Raw genomic sequence first — 18752 nt, forward strand, 5'->3', positions numbered from 1 at the left:
ATACCACTCCAGCTGCACATGTCCCGTGCCATTACAGAGCCTCCACCAGCTTGAACAGTCCTCTGCTGACATGCATGGTCCATAGATTCACGAGGTTGTCTCCATACCCGTACACGTCCATCCGCTCAGTACGATTTGAAACGAGACTCGTCCAACCAGGCAGCATGTTTCCAGTCATCAAAAGTCCAATGTCAGTGTTGACGGGCCCAGGCAAGGCGTAAAGCTTTGTGTTGTGCAATCATCAAGGGTACACAAGTGGACCTTTGACTCCATAAGCCCATATTGATGACGTTTTGGTGAATGTTTCTCATGCTGGCACTTGTTGGTGGCCCAGGAATGAAATCTGCAGCAATTTGCGGAAGGGTTGCACTTCTGTCACTTTGAACGATTCTGTTCAGTTACCTTCATTCCTGTTCTTGCAGGATCTTTTTCCGGCCGCAGTGATCTCTGAGATTTGATGTTTTACTGGATTCCTGATATTCACAGTACACTTGTGAAATGGTCATATGGGAAAATGCCCACTTCATTGCTACCTCAGAAATGCTGTGTCCCATCGCTCGTGTGCTGACTATAACACCACATTCAGACTCACTTAAATCTTGATAACCTACCAGTGTATCAGCAGTAACCAATCTAACAACTGCACCTGACACTTGTTTTATATAGGCATTGCCGACCGTAGTGCCGTGTTACACCTGTTTACATATCTCTGTATTTGGATACGCTTGCCTATACCAGTTTCGTTGGTGCTTCAGTGTATAAGAACTTGATAATATCACTGTCATGATAAACCTGCCATTAACACATGATAGATTGCACATTGTCATCACTTCCTTCTAAATCATTATGGTAAGATTAACTGACACTTACAACACTACACACAAGAAAAGATCCTTCTTGTTCAGTCTCATCACTGAACTGTTACTCATCTTTAAGTATCTTCCAAAAGCCACCTATGATCATCAAGTACACATCTTCTGCCTGCCATTTTTGTACAAGCAACAATTGTGCCGTAACCCACAGTCACTTTTCCACATTGATGCACATGAGCTGGCGTGAAATACTGTGGACAGCTTCTTCTATTTGTTGGGCAGAATCAGTTCTGTGGGATGAAGCAGAACAGGGAGATGATTAAAAAAAAACCTAAATGGTGTTTCGGACCACATCTGATATCAGAACAGAAGCAGAAAACGTTATGTAAGACAAGATTCTACATTAGAGTGGAAAGGGTTGTGATTTTTTAACTCAAACACATGTTCATAATATGAAAACATCTTGATTCAATGTGTCAGTGTGTTCATGTTAGATTTAGTGTGGGTAGAGTGAATGAATGGAGTATGGTCTGTATGAGTATGCTTTTCACACACAGAGTACCTGATATAGTCAACGAATTTTCATTACATTAATGCACTTAAAAATGTAGCTTATGTTTCATTTTCTTAGTGATCTTTATATTAATACGAGGGTAATCCCAAAGGTAAGGTCTCCTATTTTTTTATAAGTACAGAACTCTGTTTGTGTGGCAGTTGGTCACACTGTTGTGAAGAGTGATTCACGCGCTTTGTGTAAACATGCGCACGCCACGCTGAGCTGCTCAGTCTTGGCTTGGCAGTCGTTGAGAATGGAGCTCCCGTTGGATGTTACCGCCAAGTGTGAATTGCACGCAGTTATTTGGTTTTTGAACGAAAAGGGCGCTGTGCTGATTGAAATCCATCACCAATTGATGGAAGTGTGTGGTGAGTCGTGCATGGGCGTCAAAAATGTTCGTAAGTGGTGTAGAGAGTTTGCAGCTGGTTGGACCAAAATTCACAACGAACAAAGGAACGGGAGACCGTCAATTTCTGAGGAGACAGTGTTGAAAGTTGAGCAAAGCATGTGTGAAGATCGGCGGATCACCCTGGATGATCTCTGCACGTTGGTTCCTGTGGTTTCTCGAAGCACTGTTTACAGAATTTTAACAGAAACATTGAACTACTGGAAGGTGTGCGCAAGATGGGTGCCACGCATGCTGACTGAGAACCACATGCGGCAACGAGTTGATGCTTCCTGCGAATTTCTTCACCGCCTTGCAGCTGAACAGGACTGCTTTCTGGACTCAATTGTCATGGATGACAAAACCTGGGCATACCACTTTACACCTGAGACCAAGCAACAATCATGCCAGTGGCAGCATCCTTCTTCGCAGCATGGCGGCGAGCTGGTATGATATGGGCATACAAAAACTGCTACAGCATCTACAAAAATGTATTGACAGAAATCGTGATTATGTCAAAAAATAGCCAAACGCTCAAGCTGTAAACTGATGTAAACCATTGTAGAAATAAACAGGTCTATGTACTTACAAAAAAATAGGAGACCTTACTTTTGGGATTACCCTCAAATATGTGCTACATGCTCTTTGTGTGATTAAAATAGAAGGGCAGTATTTGTTGCCTGCATGTCAATAAAACAAAGTTTAATGAAGTGACACAAAATTCAAAAGTTATCTTGAAACTTTGCCACGAGGAATTTTCCATGGCTGCTGATAATAAGAAGCTCATAGGTGTGTGATAAATCATTCCATAAGTATTTGTAATTTGTAGTTAGTATGTTTAAATTAAAGGGGATGGAAGAAGCTTTGCTGTGTTTGGTGAAAAGTGGTTTGTAAGGCAGTCACTGTATCAATGATATCATCATTACTGGCTATAATATTATGGTAAACTATCTTGCTGCATTTGCTAATATTTGAAAAGTGAATCTGGTTGGTAACATGATGATGAAACACTTACTGTGCCCATTGTCCATGAAATTATCTATCTACGCATTTTAGGCAATTCACAAAGCCGCATTGTTCTGACACAGTTGTAATGTGCTATTAGATATGTCTGCTTTTATAATTAATTAACTTGTTCATTTTAGTTTATGCAAAGCCCAGCAGATTGTTGGTGTAGGTTAACAATTTGTGTGGTTCCGTAATATGAACATAATGTTTAGGATTTTACAAGTAAAACTGAGAAAAATAGTTGCAATATATTAAAGTGCCATCAGAATAACCAAATATTAATTTTGAAAATACGAAGTCTTTTTGACATAGTACTGCTTATTTTTGTTCTCTTCTTGTCTGTACGGCTTATCATTCATATTTCATCTCTTCATAAAGTTACACTACAGACATATACTTGGAGTAAAGACTACTTAGTACTTAATTTTACATTGGAAGTTAAAATATTTATCTTTTTCCAAAAACAATTTTCTTGCCATTGCCATTCTCCATTGTATATCCATAGTGCTTTAGCTATCCTCAGTTATATTGCTGCCTAGATAGGAAAGACTGTCTGCTGCATTTTGTGATTTAGGCTCTCTGGGGAATGAGATATTATGTAAAATTATCCCCCCACCCTCATGGCTTACAGCACTGCATGAGTACATGTGTGTGATGTGCATGGGGGGGTAGAGCCATTGCAACTTTCTTCTTTCCCTCTCCTTTGTTGCAGTCCTGTGACACTCTGCTTATTGAGCCAACCTGCCCATTCCTTAAGTTCTGACTCTTGGTCTGGGATTCTTCTTGCTTTCTGCCCTCTATTACCTATTCAGTAAAACTGACTAGTTCACACTTTCAGGTTTGTCTTTCGCGTTTTCAATTTTTATTTGTTTATTTTTTAAATTTTGTCAGTAGTGCATGCTGTTTGGGGAAGGACATGTTGTATGGCACCCTATCCATGGTGTACAAAGATAATGTATGCTTCTTTATTACGTGAGCAATTACTCCAGCCCAAAAGCCAATATAATAGCCAGTTTGACATGGTGAGGTTCTCAGGTACTCTTGATTGCAGTTCCCTGACAATGCAGGGCCCACATACTTAACGCCTGAGCTCGTACCTCTTCGTGCAAGTCCAGGAGTAGGTGCCTGTCCTTTTGGGGCACTGGGACTCTGAGCAATGACTATCAAGCCAGGTGGACATTGCTGTTGCTGGCAGGTGATGGTGGGGAGAGCCCTTGACTGGAGTACATCTACATCTACATGATTCTGTGCAATTGGCAATTAAGTACCTGGCAGAAGGTTCATCGAACCACCTTCAAGCTATTTCTCTACTGTTCCACTATCAAACAGCGCAGGAGAAAAACAAACACTTAAATCTTTCCGTGCGAGCCCTGACTTCTCTTATTTTAATATGATGATCATTCCTCCCTATGTAGGTGGATGCCAACAAAATATATAAACACTCCGAGGAGAAAGCTGGTGGTTGAAATTTCATGAGAAGATCCTGCTACAATGAAAAAGACTTTTGTTTTAATGATTTCCATTCCAATTCACATATAATATCCATGGTCCTCTCTCTCCTATTTTGCGGTAGTACAAAACGAGCTGCCCTTTTTTGAGCTTTTTCGATGTCCTCTGTTGATCCTACCTGATGTGCATCCCATAATGCACAGCTGTGCTTCAGAAGAGGACATATAAGTGTAGTGGAGACAGTCTCTTTAGTAGACCTGTTGCATTTTCTTAGTGTTGTACCAATAAATCATAGTCTTTGGTTTGCTTTATCCACAACATTATGTATGTGATTATTCCAACTTAAATTATTTGTAATTGTAATTGCTAAGTATGTAGTTGGCTTACAACTTCAGATTTGTGAGATTTATCTTGTAACCGAAATTTTGGGGAGTCCTTTTGGTACTCTTGTGGATGACTTCATACTTTCCATTATTTAGAGTCATTTGCCATTTTTCACACCTGACAGGTATCTTGTCTAAATTGTTTTGATCCTCTAATGACTCTATAAGACATTAAATGACAGCATCATCTGGAGACAGCCTAAGAGTGCTACTCAAATTGTGTCCTAAATCGTTTATGTAGATCAGATATTACTTTTGTTTTACTCAGTGACTTCCCATCAGGTATGACAAACTGTGACCTTTCTGACATGAAATCATGAATCCATTCACAAAACTGAGACAATAGTCCATAGGCACACAATTTGATTAGAAGTCTCTTGTGGGTATGTTGCCAAAAGCCTTCTGGAAATCTAAAAAATGTGGAATCAATTTGACAGTCCCTGTCAGTAGCACTCATTACCCCCATGAAAATAAAGAACTAGTTTTGTTTCAGTAGAACGGTATATTATAACTCCGTGTTGGGTATTTGTCAGTAAATCGTTTTCTTTGAGATAATTCATAATGTTCGAACACAGTATATACTGCAAATTAACGTTAGTGATATGGATCTGTAATTTACCAGATTTATCCTGTTTCCTTAAGTGGGAATTGGTGTGACTTGTGCAACTTTCCAGTCTTTGGGTACAGATCTTCGAGTGAGTGATCAGTTGTATATGGAGATATTGTATCAGAATACTCTGAGAGGAACCTGACTGGTATACAGTAAGGACCGGAGCCCATGCCTTTATTAAATGATTTAAGCTCCCTTGCTACACCTCATATTAGCGGCATCATTCTAGGCTATCATAAGTAAGCATGGACTACAGTAGTTCTCCTAGTAGCTTTGGTCAATAAAGGTCATACCTGCATACCCAGTACATTAGGTGTGTTGCGTTCCTTTTGGGTATTACTTTCTTTATGTATGTGATCAGTGTCTTACTACATTACACAAAAAACTGGAAGCGGGAATCGTCTTAGAAAGTGAGTGAGGATGTATAATGGGCCAGGTAATTTATGGAATATCTTTCTTCTACATAGTAATCTTCCTGTCTGTTACTTAAAAATAAACAATGTTTATAGCAAAATTGAAATTGTCAATGTTTAGTTCAGGTTTTATTCAAAAATTGTTGATTTGTATGGTGAAATGAGGATGTTGTAGTAAAAATAAAGGAAACAATAAAGACTTACTGTATGGCACTAGAAAATGCAATTTCCACAAATATAATATATAATCAGACATTCCTCAGATACTTTGTTGAACATATATAAAACATGTTTCTGTTATTCATAAACAACTTTTGCATTTGTCAATAACTACAGGAAAAATTGCTTTGGCTACATAGAAGAGCAGAAGTGACATGATCAAATAATTTTTACTAATCATAAAATAAAATTTATATTCTGTAAGGATTTAAAATATACAATGGACCGACACACTGATGTGTGGTTCTAACTATGTGCAAAACAAACAAAGAGAAGTCGTCAGACACCCAGTTTTCTCTTACACATTAATTGATGTTTCTTTCCCTTTGAATGATCCCAATACTACATGTAATACTGCCATTTATTACATCCTTTATTTAGCGTACCAGAACTACGGTGCCATAGTTTTGGCAGAGGACAATATTATTGTGGGTGCATCATGTCTTGTAGCACCATTGTATGTAAGTTTGTGAACTCTCTCATTTTTCAGTTGGTAATTTATTTTACCAACCTTGCCCCTCTGTTTTACTCTAGCATTTTTTCTAGTTTCATTCCCCCCCCCCCCCCCCCCCCCCCCTGTTCTACATGTCATACCTTGAAGGTACTTTCTATGCCATGGGACACACTCTTCATCCCCTTCCCCACCCTCCTAGCCCTCTTCAGTGCATTTTACGTGTATATCTGCTTCTGTTCCCAAAATATATAAATTTTACCCAAGAGTCACACTTGATATAAAACACACATTTGTCCTTTTTGGAGTACACTGCTTTCTGTTTTGAAAATTTTATTTCTGTCCTTTTCCACCCATGAATTTTCTTTCTGCTTCTGTGGCTTGTCATCAGTAATCTGCTTAGTTCACAAAAGCACATCAGACTTTATTGTTTACAAATCAGCTTACTGTGCTTGACTCTCTATCTTCCCACCATATGGCTTGTTGGCAATTTCATATTGTTGATTGACTAAGTTTTTCTACATAGGAGGGTGGTGGGGGGGGGGAGAGAGAGAGAGATAGAGAGGGGGAGAGATAGAGATAGAGAGAGAGAGAGAGAGAGAGAGAGAGAGAACACTATTGACCAAATGACACGTTAATGTACTTAAGGGATATTGTATTCTTGCAGATTATGTGGCTGAACCAAAACTAAGAGAAGAATTTGCAAAAACTTGTTTTGAGACTTTGCTGCAGTTTTCATTACAAGACGGTGCTGATGAATGTGCTGAGGAAATAACAGAAGGTGGTGTGGCAGGAAGATTAGCTGTCACTGCTCTTCTGACAAGGTTCCAAGAAGTACTACACCAGTATGTTGAAGATGAAAGGAAGAACGGAAATTGCCCATTGCCAAGGTAATTTGCTTTGCTTAGTACATGCAATGATGCACTCAATATAAACTTCCGGCATATATTTCTTTGTTACAGTGCAAATATGAAAAAGCATGCATATTGCACATATGACTATCAGCTAATCACCTAGCAATCCCACTTCTGTCCCCCTCCCTACCTCCCTCCCTCGTCACCCCCCCCCCCCCCCCTCCCCCACTCTCTCTCTCTCTCTCTCTCTCTCTCTCTCTCTCTCTCTCTCTCTCTCTCTCTCTCTCTCGATATATATTAAGGAGCCCTTTACAGTTTATTGTATTCAGAAGTGTTTCATTTTTGTTGCTGTTGCTGTAGGTGTAACTGTTCTTTCTTGAGATATTTACAGTTGCTAAAGTTTAACACTAATGACAATCAGGATATGAGAATTGTTACATACGGTATTCTATAAGCACTTGTATTTGCAGGTATAGGTTGTCAGAGATATCTTTTGTACTGAAAGCTGTTGGAACTTTGGTATTATCACTGAAGAAAGCTCCACCAGGAAAAGGTAAATTGTTAATTCAAGTGTTATTATTCAAATTTCTAAGCATTCTAAATATTATGTTCGTTCATCAAACATTCTGTAGGTATGCAGAAGCAAATGTAACACTTCAGACTTTTTTTTTCCAGTGAATGAATCATCATGGGAACAACTGATTGCATTGTACCCCTATTTAGTGGACTGCACAACTACAAAATCAACACAAGTTTCAAGTTCGCTTCGTGAAGCGTTACTGCAGTACGCGGACCTTTTGCATTCGCCTACAAGATATCATAATGGTGTATGATAGTGTTGTATTTGTGCTGTTTGTGTGAACTGACACTGAGATTGTAGCGTTGATGCCTGCAGCCTATTTAAGTACAAAGTTAATTGAGAGACAATGAACATACACATGCGTGCAGCAGCAAGAGCTATGGACACTGGAAGTGCACAGAGATTCAGTGGTGCTGCCCCTCTGTCACACACCAAAAATGGCTGGATAAAGACTGTAATCTCATCTTCTTCCTTCCATTGAAAAACTAATGTGAATGACAGAGGTGTGGATGTGAGATTCATATTTTAAAATGATGTTAGAGTTCCTGGATGGTTTTGGGAGAACTTCAACATTTTATTTCTCAGGTCCTCACCACTGCTGTTCTACACCCATATGTAGTGCTGTGTACTCATTTCAGTGAGACACTAAAGGGAAATATTTCCTTGTCCATCCTCCCTTTGCCTACTGTTGCAAAAACTGATGCTATCAAAGCTGTCACCGTAATTGCTACATTGCGATATGTACTTTGTCCAACCTATGTACAGTCAAACACTTTTTCTTTGTGACTTGACTCCCTACTCCTCACTAGGCAGGAGACTGGGCACTGATATGCCATTTTCAGTATTTTTCATTTAATTTCAGATTTTTCTGAAAAATGATGATAATCACATGATTTCAGCTTGATATATGAGAAATTTTAAGTTTTGGTTATTTCCACATCTTGTTCTTGGCAACATTCAGTGAAGGAGATGGAGCTCACTCCCAAAATATTTCTCTTCCTGCAGCACTTCTATAAAACTGGCCAAGAAAGTGTGTGTGGACTGCAAACTTTAAGCTACTTCAAAATTGACATCTCCACAGATGAAGCTCAGTACTGGGCAGCTGGTAGCTAGTTCATTAATGCCATTGTGTGTATCTTTGGAGTTCTGATTACTTCATTTATTTTATTACACATAGCAAATTACTGATGACGGATTTTGATCATGGGATTTGTGTTATATGAATGTTTTTCTTACTTTGGATGCTATCCAAATGGTGCTATTTCCTTGAATATTTAGTGACTGTAGTTCTCATGTTCTCAACATTTACTGAAGCTCCTTTTAATAGAATATACTATGCTGCCCTGCTGTATATCATTGTTGAAATATGATTAGAACTTTGACACATTTTTGTCATCATGTGTGTTTTATTACAGCTGACAAACAATTGTAGCTTTCTTTTCAAGTAACTTATTACTTACCAAAAGTTATTACCTTGAGAGGCAGCTTAAAATGTTACCGTTATGCGTAAGTTGCACACGTCCCTGTGTGCCACCAGAGGTATTGTTGCCATATCAGTATTCAGTTGAAGCTATGAAATGTAAGTTGAATCTGTATAACATTTCTGTTACCTTGGGCCATTAATAACATTCTTTTTTGTTCATTATAACTTTTTTCTATAAATTATTTTCCTGTTTAATCACAATACAAAGCAGATCTGCCTGGAAACCAAATATAATGAAATACTCTTTAGTTGGGGCACCAAATTAATCTTTGTGCTAAACAATAACAGGATTCTTGTTGCCCCCCAATAAGGAAACAGTGTTCTTTGCCTGAAACTCAATAGCATTACTGAAATATTAAGTATCAAGAGATTCTGCCTCACTAGTATTTGCGTCAGGGAAAAAGAATTACGTAAGGTCTTACATCTTTGAGTGTGAGAGTTTCTGATGTAAATATATATCTTCCTTTCTATGTATGTTCTGCAATATTTTCATTGTTTCAAATTTCCTTGTATTTCAAGTCATTCCTGTCTACTTCCAGAACTTCAGTAACAGTTTTTTACAGTGTTCAGATATCTGCATCCATGTTCATGCTGTTTATTAGGGAAGCTTGAAATTTTATGGTTTAATAGCTTCATCATATTGAATTTTTTTTGAAATATCACAACTTTGTCCATGATATTTGACAGACATAATAGTTTCTGTTGTAACATAAATGTGATTAACTGGGTCTGCTCTGATAACAAGGCAGTGGACACCATAGAAGTTTCCAAGATCTTTATAAATCACTGTTATTACTTTGTGAATTAGTCATGGCTTTTTCAGGTGTCATTGATAATGTTAGAAGTTCGAAACTTCTGTGTAATTCTTTTTCATACAACAGAAAATTATGTGAATTCTGAGGGTGGTTACCACACTCATTGCTTTCATTCTTAGATGTTTTTGTATCTTCAGTAATTATTGTTTTATTTTTATCACAGATGCACCAAACATTATTTTATCAGACCTTTTTGGATCTTGTTATTGAACCATCATTGTTCTTTTTGTAGTCCATTTTATTAGTCGATAAACATAATTTTCTGTTTACGGAAGACTCGTTTTTCAAAATACTCAAGTAATTTTACTTGTTTGTTTACTATTCTCTTTAAGATTGTTGTTCAAATTTATTTGTGAAATATGTTTACTATCTCGTTATGCAACTTCAAAATATCAAACAAATCACATTACTTCTATAGGATTTTATGAGGCTATTGAATAGATTGTGTTTATATATACATTTTATTGTGCAGGCATGACTTACCGTAAGTAATGAGACTTTTCAATTGCCGTTTCCTTTGAAAAATATATATTGTCAGTTAACAGAATTGTCATGTAGTGTCATTATTTCATTCCCAAATCTGGAAAATAGAATAGGCAACTGTGAACATGTTCCACTTCTGAACAGCAGTAGTTCCATACATACATCTCCTCTAATTCATATTTCACAAGTGGATACCACACTTTTTTTTCCAGTGATCTGATTCTATATATAAGAGATTTTATGATCAGATCTGCAGTTTCATTTGTTGGGGAGGAAAAGTTTGTATTAATTACTACAAAAGCTGTCTGTGTAACTAAAATGGCATTATATTTATTGCTGTGGCTCACTGAGTGGTGTAAATCTATCTAGTTGCTGTAATTTCGGCAGCTTGTGTATCAAGTTTGCCATGTGTGGTTGTTCAGAGTAACTGACCATGTAAAGCACATGTGGAATATTGTGTCATCTGTGTGGACTTCATGATGATATGATATAGAGAAAAGTGTGCATATGGAAGCTTGTAGCTTTAGATAGCTTACTCCTCATGAATGGCACCAAGAGGATGCTGGGCATAGAACACACAAGTCGCCATCAGTAGGCTAAATCCTACTGTTAAAACTCTCTTCCACTACTAGCATTTGAATCAGTTACCTTTGAGCTGAAGATTTTCACAAAATTGTGGGTTAATGACCTCATTCATGAACTGCAATCATACATTGATGACTGAATGGAGCAGCTAGTTCAATTTTGCATGGTAGGAGGAATTTTCATCACAGTAAATGTTTGGCTCGTCATGGGAGGAGAGTTAACTGTGTAAAATTTATTTTCACGGACTGTGCAGCAATATCCTGGGTTAAATTTCAAACATCTGCAGTCTCTTCATGTGCCACTGTTAATGGTTATCAGCCCACTGGGTGGGAGTGTTGAGACTATGACCCTCTTCCTGCTATTATCGCTGCGTGGGCCATATACCTTCAGTGGATTTCACCTTCTCTGTGTCTTCTATTTTTGTAAACATCTGTAATAACACAAGTGCTAGTGCTTATAAAAAATTTAAAAAATAAAAAATTATCCATGCAACACAGGGATACACTTTTTGCACTGTGCTGAGGAATAAGATGAACCCTACTCTTATATCTCAGTATGTCTCAAACACTCTGAAAATGAGGCACATTGTTTGGGTTTAAACTAAGGACCAGGCCTCTAACAACAATGTGAACCTCATGGGTCTTCTCAGGTGAATTAGTAATAGGACTGTGTTTTGTGGCAGGAGAAGAAAGTTTTATAGGTCAGTGAAGCCACAGACAATAATTTCCATTTTTTATTGTTTTCATGTTTGAAATTGTCCATGTCTAATAAATTCCTGTGTTTCATTAGTACCATTTTGGGTTTTGTCAATGAAGTATTCAACTAAGATGATTTATTCTGATCACAATTTTGGTTTCAGGGCACTTTTCCAGGTGTCATGACGTGTCACACCTGCTTACTGGAAAAGAAAAATGGTGTATACTGTCACACTTGTGTGCCATTGTATGTTAGATGCAAGTTGGGCAAGGGTGAGGGGTGAAGGTAGCATAGTAGCTATCTAAATGAATGTGAACAACTACTGAAATGATGCACTGACTGGTGTACTGTTTAAATAATATTCTGACTGGTTGATGTACCAAGCAACCAGTTTTTAATGTCACTTGGAAATTTACGCAAAAAACTTCCTGTCATTAACATTTGCTACTAATTTCATTTTTATTCTTTATATAGCTTTTCAACAATTGTAATTTCTCTTTATCATTATGTGAATCACATTTGACTCTCAATGTTAATAAGTGTGTTGTTTGAGGTTTACTGTTTCATTGATAATGAGATCAGTGGAGAGTGTCAAAGTTAAGAGATCCTCTCTCTTGTCTTGCAGCACATGGTTCTTACAGAACCATATGCTCCACATTGTTACATATATTTGAACTCTGTTCTACACAGAGCAAAACCTAGAAAAAAAACATGGAAGTTACTAAATACTTTCTAAGCTGTTACTGTCTTACAACATTACGTCTTGTCTGTGGTTCAGAAAATTCAGGATTGTCACAGATGCAGAGTCTACATATTGATTGTTATCCAAAATCTTTGCCTTGTGGGCATCTCCTACTTGTTAGTGCCATACATTTGTGTTAAATGCCCACAGATGTCTGGTAATTTTGAAACATTTATGAATTGGAATTTTGTAATACAAATCTCTATCTGGGTTGATTTGGTTTCCCATTTTCACACAGGAATGGACAGTTGCAGGCAGGCAGACAGGCAGGCATCATCACGTGAACAGAGACTGTATTATTATTTCTAATAATAAAATAAACTTTGAGCTACATTCAGCAGTGAAACTCTTTGCAAATTTTTTGGCAACCCTATGTTATGATTAAAGTGTGTTAATTGTATGTGCCATTATTCACAAGTGCTCTGATGTTTAAAGTGAATGGAGTGAGTGCAGAAATAGTTACAAAACATACTTTTCCAAATCTTTGTCTAGCTTTATGATTGTAAAAATCATACATGGAAGTGACAGTAAGTGTTGTGTGTCGCAGCTCGTAGCACCATTTTATACTAAAAATGTTAGTGTATGTTTATTGCATTTTGCTGTTGAGTATTTCTGTTGCATGTGATAAACAAATATGAGTAAATGGGAAGTGTCTGATTAGTTAACATTACTGCCTTAGCCATTAAAGACTAAAATATTAAGAAGAAAACCAGATGCATTATCATGTTCATGGAGAACATTTATGATATGTTATCAACCAATTGTGCTTTCACTCCCATAAAATCTGACATCATTTTTGAGAAATATAATGTATCTTACAGTAGCAGGTTACGTTCAAACCACAATGAAACACCAGTGTTATATAACAGGCTGCATACTACACAAAAATGATAGCAACAGAAATTGCAAACATGCATTAAGTAATTTTTTAATATCAAGGAGTTAGTATTCACAAATGGCTAAAGAGAAGCAGAAATATTTATACACTCCTGGAAATGGAAAAAAGAACACATTGACACCGGTGTGTCAGACCCACCATACTTGCTCCGGACACTGTGAGAGGGCTGTACAAGCAATGATCACACGCACGGCACAGCGGACACACCAGGAACCGCGGTGTTGGCCGTCGAATGGCGCTAGCTGCGCAGCATTTGTGCACCGCCGCCGTCAGTGTCAGCCAGTTTTCCATGGCATACGGAGCTCCATCGCAGTCTTTAACACTGGTAGCATGCCGCGACAGTGTGGACGTGAACCGTATGTGCAGTTGACGGACTTTGAGCGAGGCAGTATAGTGGGCATGCGGGAGGCCGGGTGGACGTACCGCCGAATTGCTCAACACGTGGGGCGTGAGGTCTCCACAGTACATCGATGTTGTCGCCAGTGGTCGGCGGAAGGTGCACGTGCCCGTCGACCTGGGACCGGACCGCAGCGACGCATGGATGCACGCCAAGACCGTAGGATCCTACGCAGTGCCGTAGGGGACCGCACCGCCACTTCCCAGCAAATTAGGGACACTGTTGCTCCTGGGGTATTGGCGAGGACCATTCGCAACAGTCTCCATGAAGCTGGGCTACGGTCCCGCACACCGTTAGGCCGTCTTCCGCTCACGCCCCAACATCGTGCAGCCCGCCTCCAGTGGTGTCGCGACAGGCGTGAATGGAGGGACGAATGGAGACGTGTCGTCTTCAGCGATGAGAGTCGCTTCTGCCTTGGTGCCAATGATGGTCGTATGAGTGTTTGGCGCCGTGCAGGTGAGCGCCACAATCAGGACTGCATACGACCGAGGCACACAGGGCCAACACCCGGCATCATGGTGTGGGGAGCGATCTCCTACACTGGCCGTACACCACTGGTGATCGTCGAGGGGACACTGAATAGTGCACGGTACATCCAAACCGTCATCGAACCCATCGTTCTACCATTCCTAGACCGGCAAGGGAACTTGCTGTTCCAACAGGACAACGCACGTCCGCATGTATCCCGTGCCACCCAACGTGCTCTAGAAGGTGTAAGTCAACTACCCTGGCCAGCAAGATCTCCGGATCTGTCCCCCATTGAGCATGTTTGGGACTGGATGAAGCGTCGTCTCACGCGGTCTGCACGTCCAGCACGAACGCTGGTCCAACTGAGGCGCCAGGTGGAAATGGCATGGCAAGCCGTTCCACAGGACTACATCCAGCATCTCTACGATCGTCTCCATGGGAGAATAGCAGCCTGCATTGCTGCGAAAGGTGGATATACACTGTACTAGTGCCGACATTGTGCATGCTCTGTTGCCTGTGTCTATGTGCCTGTGGTTCTGTCAGTGTGATCATGTGATGTATCTGACCCCAGGAATGTGTCAATAAAGTTTCCCCTTCCTGGGACAATGAATTCACGGTGTTCTTATTTCAATTTCCAGGAGTGTAGTTGACAGAGGAAGGAGTAGGTCATTCAGTATCTTTGTCAGCAGATGATACATGATGTGTAAGAACAACTCAAGAAATAAAATTTCTGAAATAAAATTTTGTTGATTGATCAGAAAACAATGAGAATTTGATTTTTGTGGTGTATTGAGGAATGATTAAAAAGGTCAGTAGTGAAGGAGCTTTGGGGCACCTGCTGCACTCCATTTATATTACACTAGATTTGATATTGAGCATTGTCTAGGCTAACATACTATTCCATAGCTGTTTGGTGGGTACAAAATGGTACCTTAAATTTAAATTTCCGACATTCCATTGGTGTGCATCTGGAGGATACTGCTCTCTAAAGAAACAAGAGCTTTATAGTTGAGCGCCCCGACCACTTTTCCACCAATATGGAAATTAATTTAGCTGTTATGGCACAGTGACACAATTATTTTTGTTGCATGACATGAAGAAGCTGTTTGTGAGAAATTGTCCTCATTTGATACCAGAAGAGTATGGATATATTAATTATGTATTTCGTTCTTAACCTCTAATTACATGTCTAATATCTCTGTAAAAATTATCCATGGGTGAATACCACCTCCATCACTACCTTTGGTCAAAGTACTACTTTGAATTGCCTTTACAAGCATGTTTGCACTGGTTATCGAGCCTGCCAGCCTCTTTCAGCTATGGTAAACTTGTCTAATAATGAGTAAAAGCCCAGAATGGTTCCACACTTTGTACTGTCATATGATTTGTGCATTTCTGTAAAAGGCATAAGAATGTACAATGAGATGAGTTTTGACTGAAAAAGGAACTGGAAAAAACAGTCATCGTGTCTCTAAACATCACTGTCTGTTCCATTTATCACGTGAGCTCTTACAGAACTTATTGACCAGCTTCAAGCATTTCTCTGACTGATGGACTTCAAAGACTATGGATCTCTATGTATTTCTGCTCTAAGGCTAGATAAATGACACATTAATTTATGCTTATGTCTGCCTGTTAATCAGAGGGGTGACACTTTGGCACTACCTGTGAGTTGTCTTCTGCTGTTAAACTTGGACTTACTTCGCATTTCATCACTAATAGTGCTGTTTGGGAAGTGCCTACTCACCTCCATTCCAATAACTGCTTTCTCATCTGGCTCCATCTGCAACAGACACAAGTGCTAGATGTGAAGCCACCCAGATGGACTCAAAGTAGGGCAGATTGAATGCTCTATAGGAAATGTAATTACATTGGAACACAATGGATGCATCTAAGATCCGAGTCACCACATGACAACTGTGAACTTCAGCCTTTACTTCTCAGCAGTCTGAAGATTTGCCAGGAACAACCCATGTTTTGGATTCTATATTAAACTGTAGGTCCCCTTTCCTCAGTAGGATTAGTGGGGTAGGCTAGGGACATGTAAGTCGTCGTCGTCATCGTTGTCATGGCATCCAATTGAAAGACTTGCACCAAGTTGTTGAGCCATATGAAATTATCACCAGCATCTTCAAATTGCCTGCTCAATTAGGGAGACTTGCTGGTCCCTAGCAGAATGATGAATATCACTCTGTAAATGGGGACAATCTGGTGATGTTTTGGTAGCTCTGGTTCATACCAACAAACAGAACCTGACAGTGCCTAGGCTTTGGCGGCAAAGGTTCAGCAGGTGCATAGGCATATGCAAGGGAGGTGGGTGGCACTTGTCCTCTCCTGAAATCTGGATACATTTACAACATTGCTTCTCATCCCTGATTTTCAGCCAGTTTTGGTTAGACATGCCACTGTATTCACTTTTATTGCTTATTGTACCCAAACCCTACACATTTGCAAGGGAGGCCAATATGAAGGGGACACCTGCTGTTCACAATAAATTATTCTATTTTCTTTGGCTCGGAACCAGTTTGGTGCCACCCTACAATGAACAGATGCAAGCCTTTGCAGAACAGTGCCAAACTCTTCTGTTGCCTCTTGTACATGTCGTTGTTGAGCTGCAGGATTCAGACATCCCAGTGCATGAAGTAACTCATCAGTTTCCTGTATACCCCTCCTCGATTCACAGCCAAGACCAATGGCAGGTTACTGAACTACATTGTAAACAGTTATAGAGTCTGATCACTGCCATGTGATACATGTAGTAGGTTTACTCGTCTACGTTTCATCTGTGGGCACAAATGTGTCAGTCAGAAGTGGCCCATGCTGTTTTCTATTGTATAGGTGAAAAAACATAATATTGAAAATTTAATTTATTTCAAAAAAGTCCCACATACAGGAGTGTTAACATGGCAAGGTGACAACATTGTTAATAGTGTAGAGGTAGAAATTCTAGAAATCACTGATATAGTCACTCAGCAATGTGTTAAACTGGTGATATGAGAGTTGTCTTGGTTTAATGTTGAGCTGTTAAGGGTGTGTTCTACCAGGCAATTTTAGTGAGAGTTTCAGGAAGTTTACCATGTTCATTTAGGTGAATTCAGGGCCTTGGTTACACTCCACACTAACAACCCAAAACATTTAGCATTCAACACGCATTTGTGGAAATTTATCTGTTACTCAATGTTAAATAATGGAAGGCATTTAAATAATGCTAAATAACCATTAATTTGATCAAATTTGTCTTTTTGTAAGCAAACAAAGTGTTATACAAGATGTGACAAATATTTTTATGAACTTGTGTGTGTGTGTGTGTGTGTGTGTGTGTGTGTGTGTGTGTGTGTGTGTGGTGGGGATGGGGGTGGGGGTGGGGGTGGTGGGGTGTTAGATCTGTCACATTGAAACAAGAAGCAACTATATATAAACATTTATTTTAAAAAATCTTCCAGTTTTGAGCGCGCGAAAGTGTTCTGCGATTTACAGGGGAAAGATCGTTCATGAGTGAAGGATTATAAGAGGCATGAAGCATCCTTCATATGCTAATATGATATATATTGTAGGTTACGGTTGCTCGTGTGATTATGCCTGGACATTCTTCAAAAGAATGAATTCATTCTGGTCACACCAATGAGGAAATCATGGTATATGGGTTTTTTTCTCAGCAGCACAGCAATGAACGGCAGCAAAGTTTGAATGAATCTTCTGTTTGGAAACACATTTTGTTACAGCTGGAGCACCCTGGAAGATGGAGTCACTTTGTGACAGGAGGCCTAGCATGGAGTTTGGAAGAGTGATCAAGAATGGGCCTGGAGGCATTAGTGACACAGCGGTATCTTGAATAACATTTATTTGACTGGATGAGTTTAAGAATTTAAAATTGTCTCAGTGTGTTGGATGATGGCCAGGCATAAGTGAGAACCACAAAGAAGTGCTGACACTCCCCATCAGCGAGTTGTGACAGTGCAGCCGCAGGTCAGTGAGCTACGGCTGTGTGTTGTGCTGGCGGCAGAGTGAAGGTGAGCAGGCACCGCTTGCCCTGAATGTGTCTGCAGTCCAATATCCACATCTACATCTACATGATTACTCTAAAATTCACAATTGTGTGCCTGGCAGAGGGTTCACCGAACCACCTTTAAGCTACTTCTCTGCCATTCCACTCTAGAACAGCACATGGGAGAAATAAGCACTAGCACTTAAATCTTTCTGTGTGGGCTCTGATTTCTCTTCTTTTATTATGATGATCATTTCTGGCTATGTGGGTGGGTACCAACAGAATATTTTCACACTCTGAGAGAAAGTTGGTGTTTGAAATTTCATGTGAAGGTCCTCCGCAATGAGAAATGCCTTTGTTTGGATGACTGCCACCCCAAATCCTGTACGATGTCTGTGGCAGTTTCTCCCTTATTTCATGGCAATGTGAAATGAACTGCCCCTCTTTGAATGTTTTCAATGTGCCTGCAGTCCAATATCT

At 39.6% G+C, this 18752-nt stretch overlaps 1 protein-coding gene across 1 annotated transcript in view; it reads left to right on the forward strand.

The window, feature by feature from the left end:
- Positions 1-12870, forward strand: part of LOC124556853 (protein MON2 homolog) — a gene marked incomplete in the record, with an annotated part of 217153 nt that extends 204283 nt beyond the window's left edge. Inside the window, 3 exon segments of the mRNA XM_047130874.1 lie at positions 6954-7176; positions 7611-7693; positions 7816-12870. Coding sequence (XP_046986830.1) covers positions 6954-7176; positions 7611-7693; positions 7816-7973 — 464 coding nt within the window.
- Between the last annotated feature and the right edge of the window lie 5882 nt (positions 12871-18752).

This window comes from Schistocerca americana, chromosome X (genome assembly GCF_021461395.2).
Source record: "Schistocerca americana isolate TAMUIC-IGC-003095 chromosome X, iqSchAmer2.1, whole genome shotgun sequence".
NCBI lineage: Eukaryota > Metazoa > Arthropoda > Insecta > Orthoptera > Acrididae > Schistocerca > Schistocerca americana.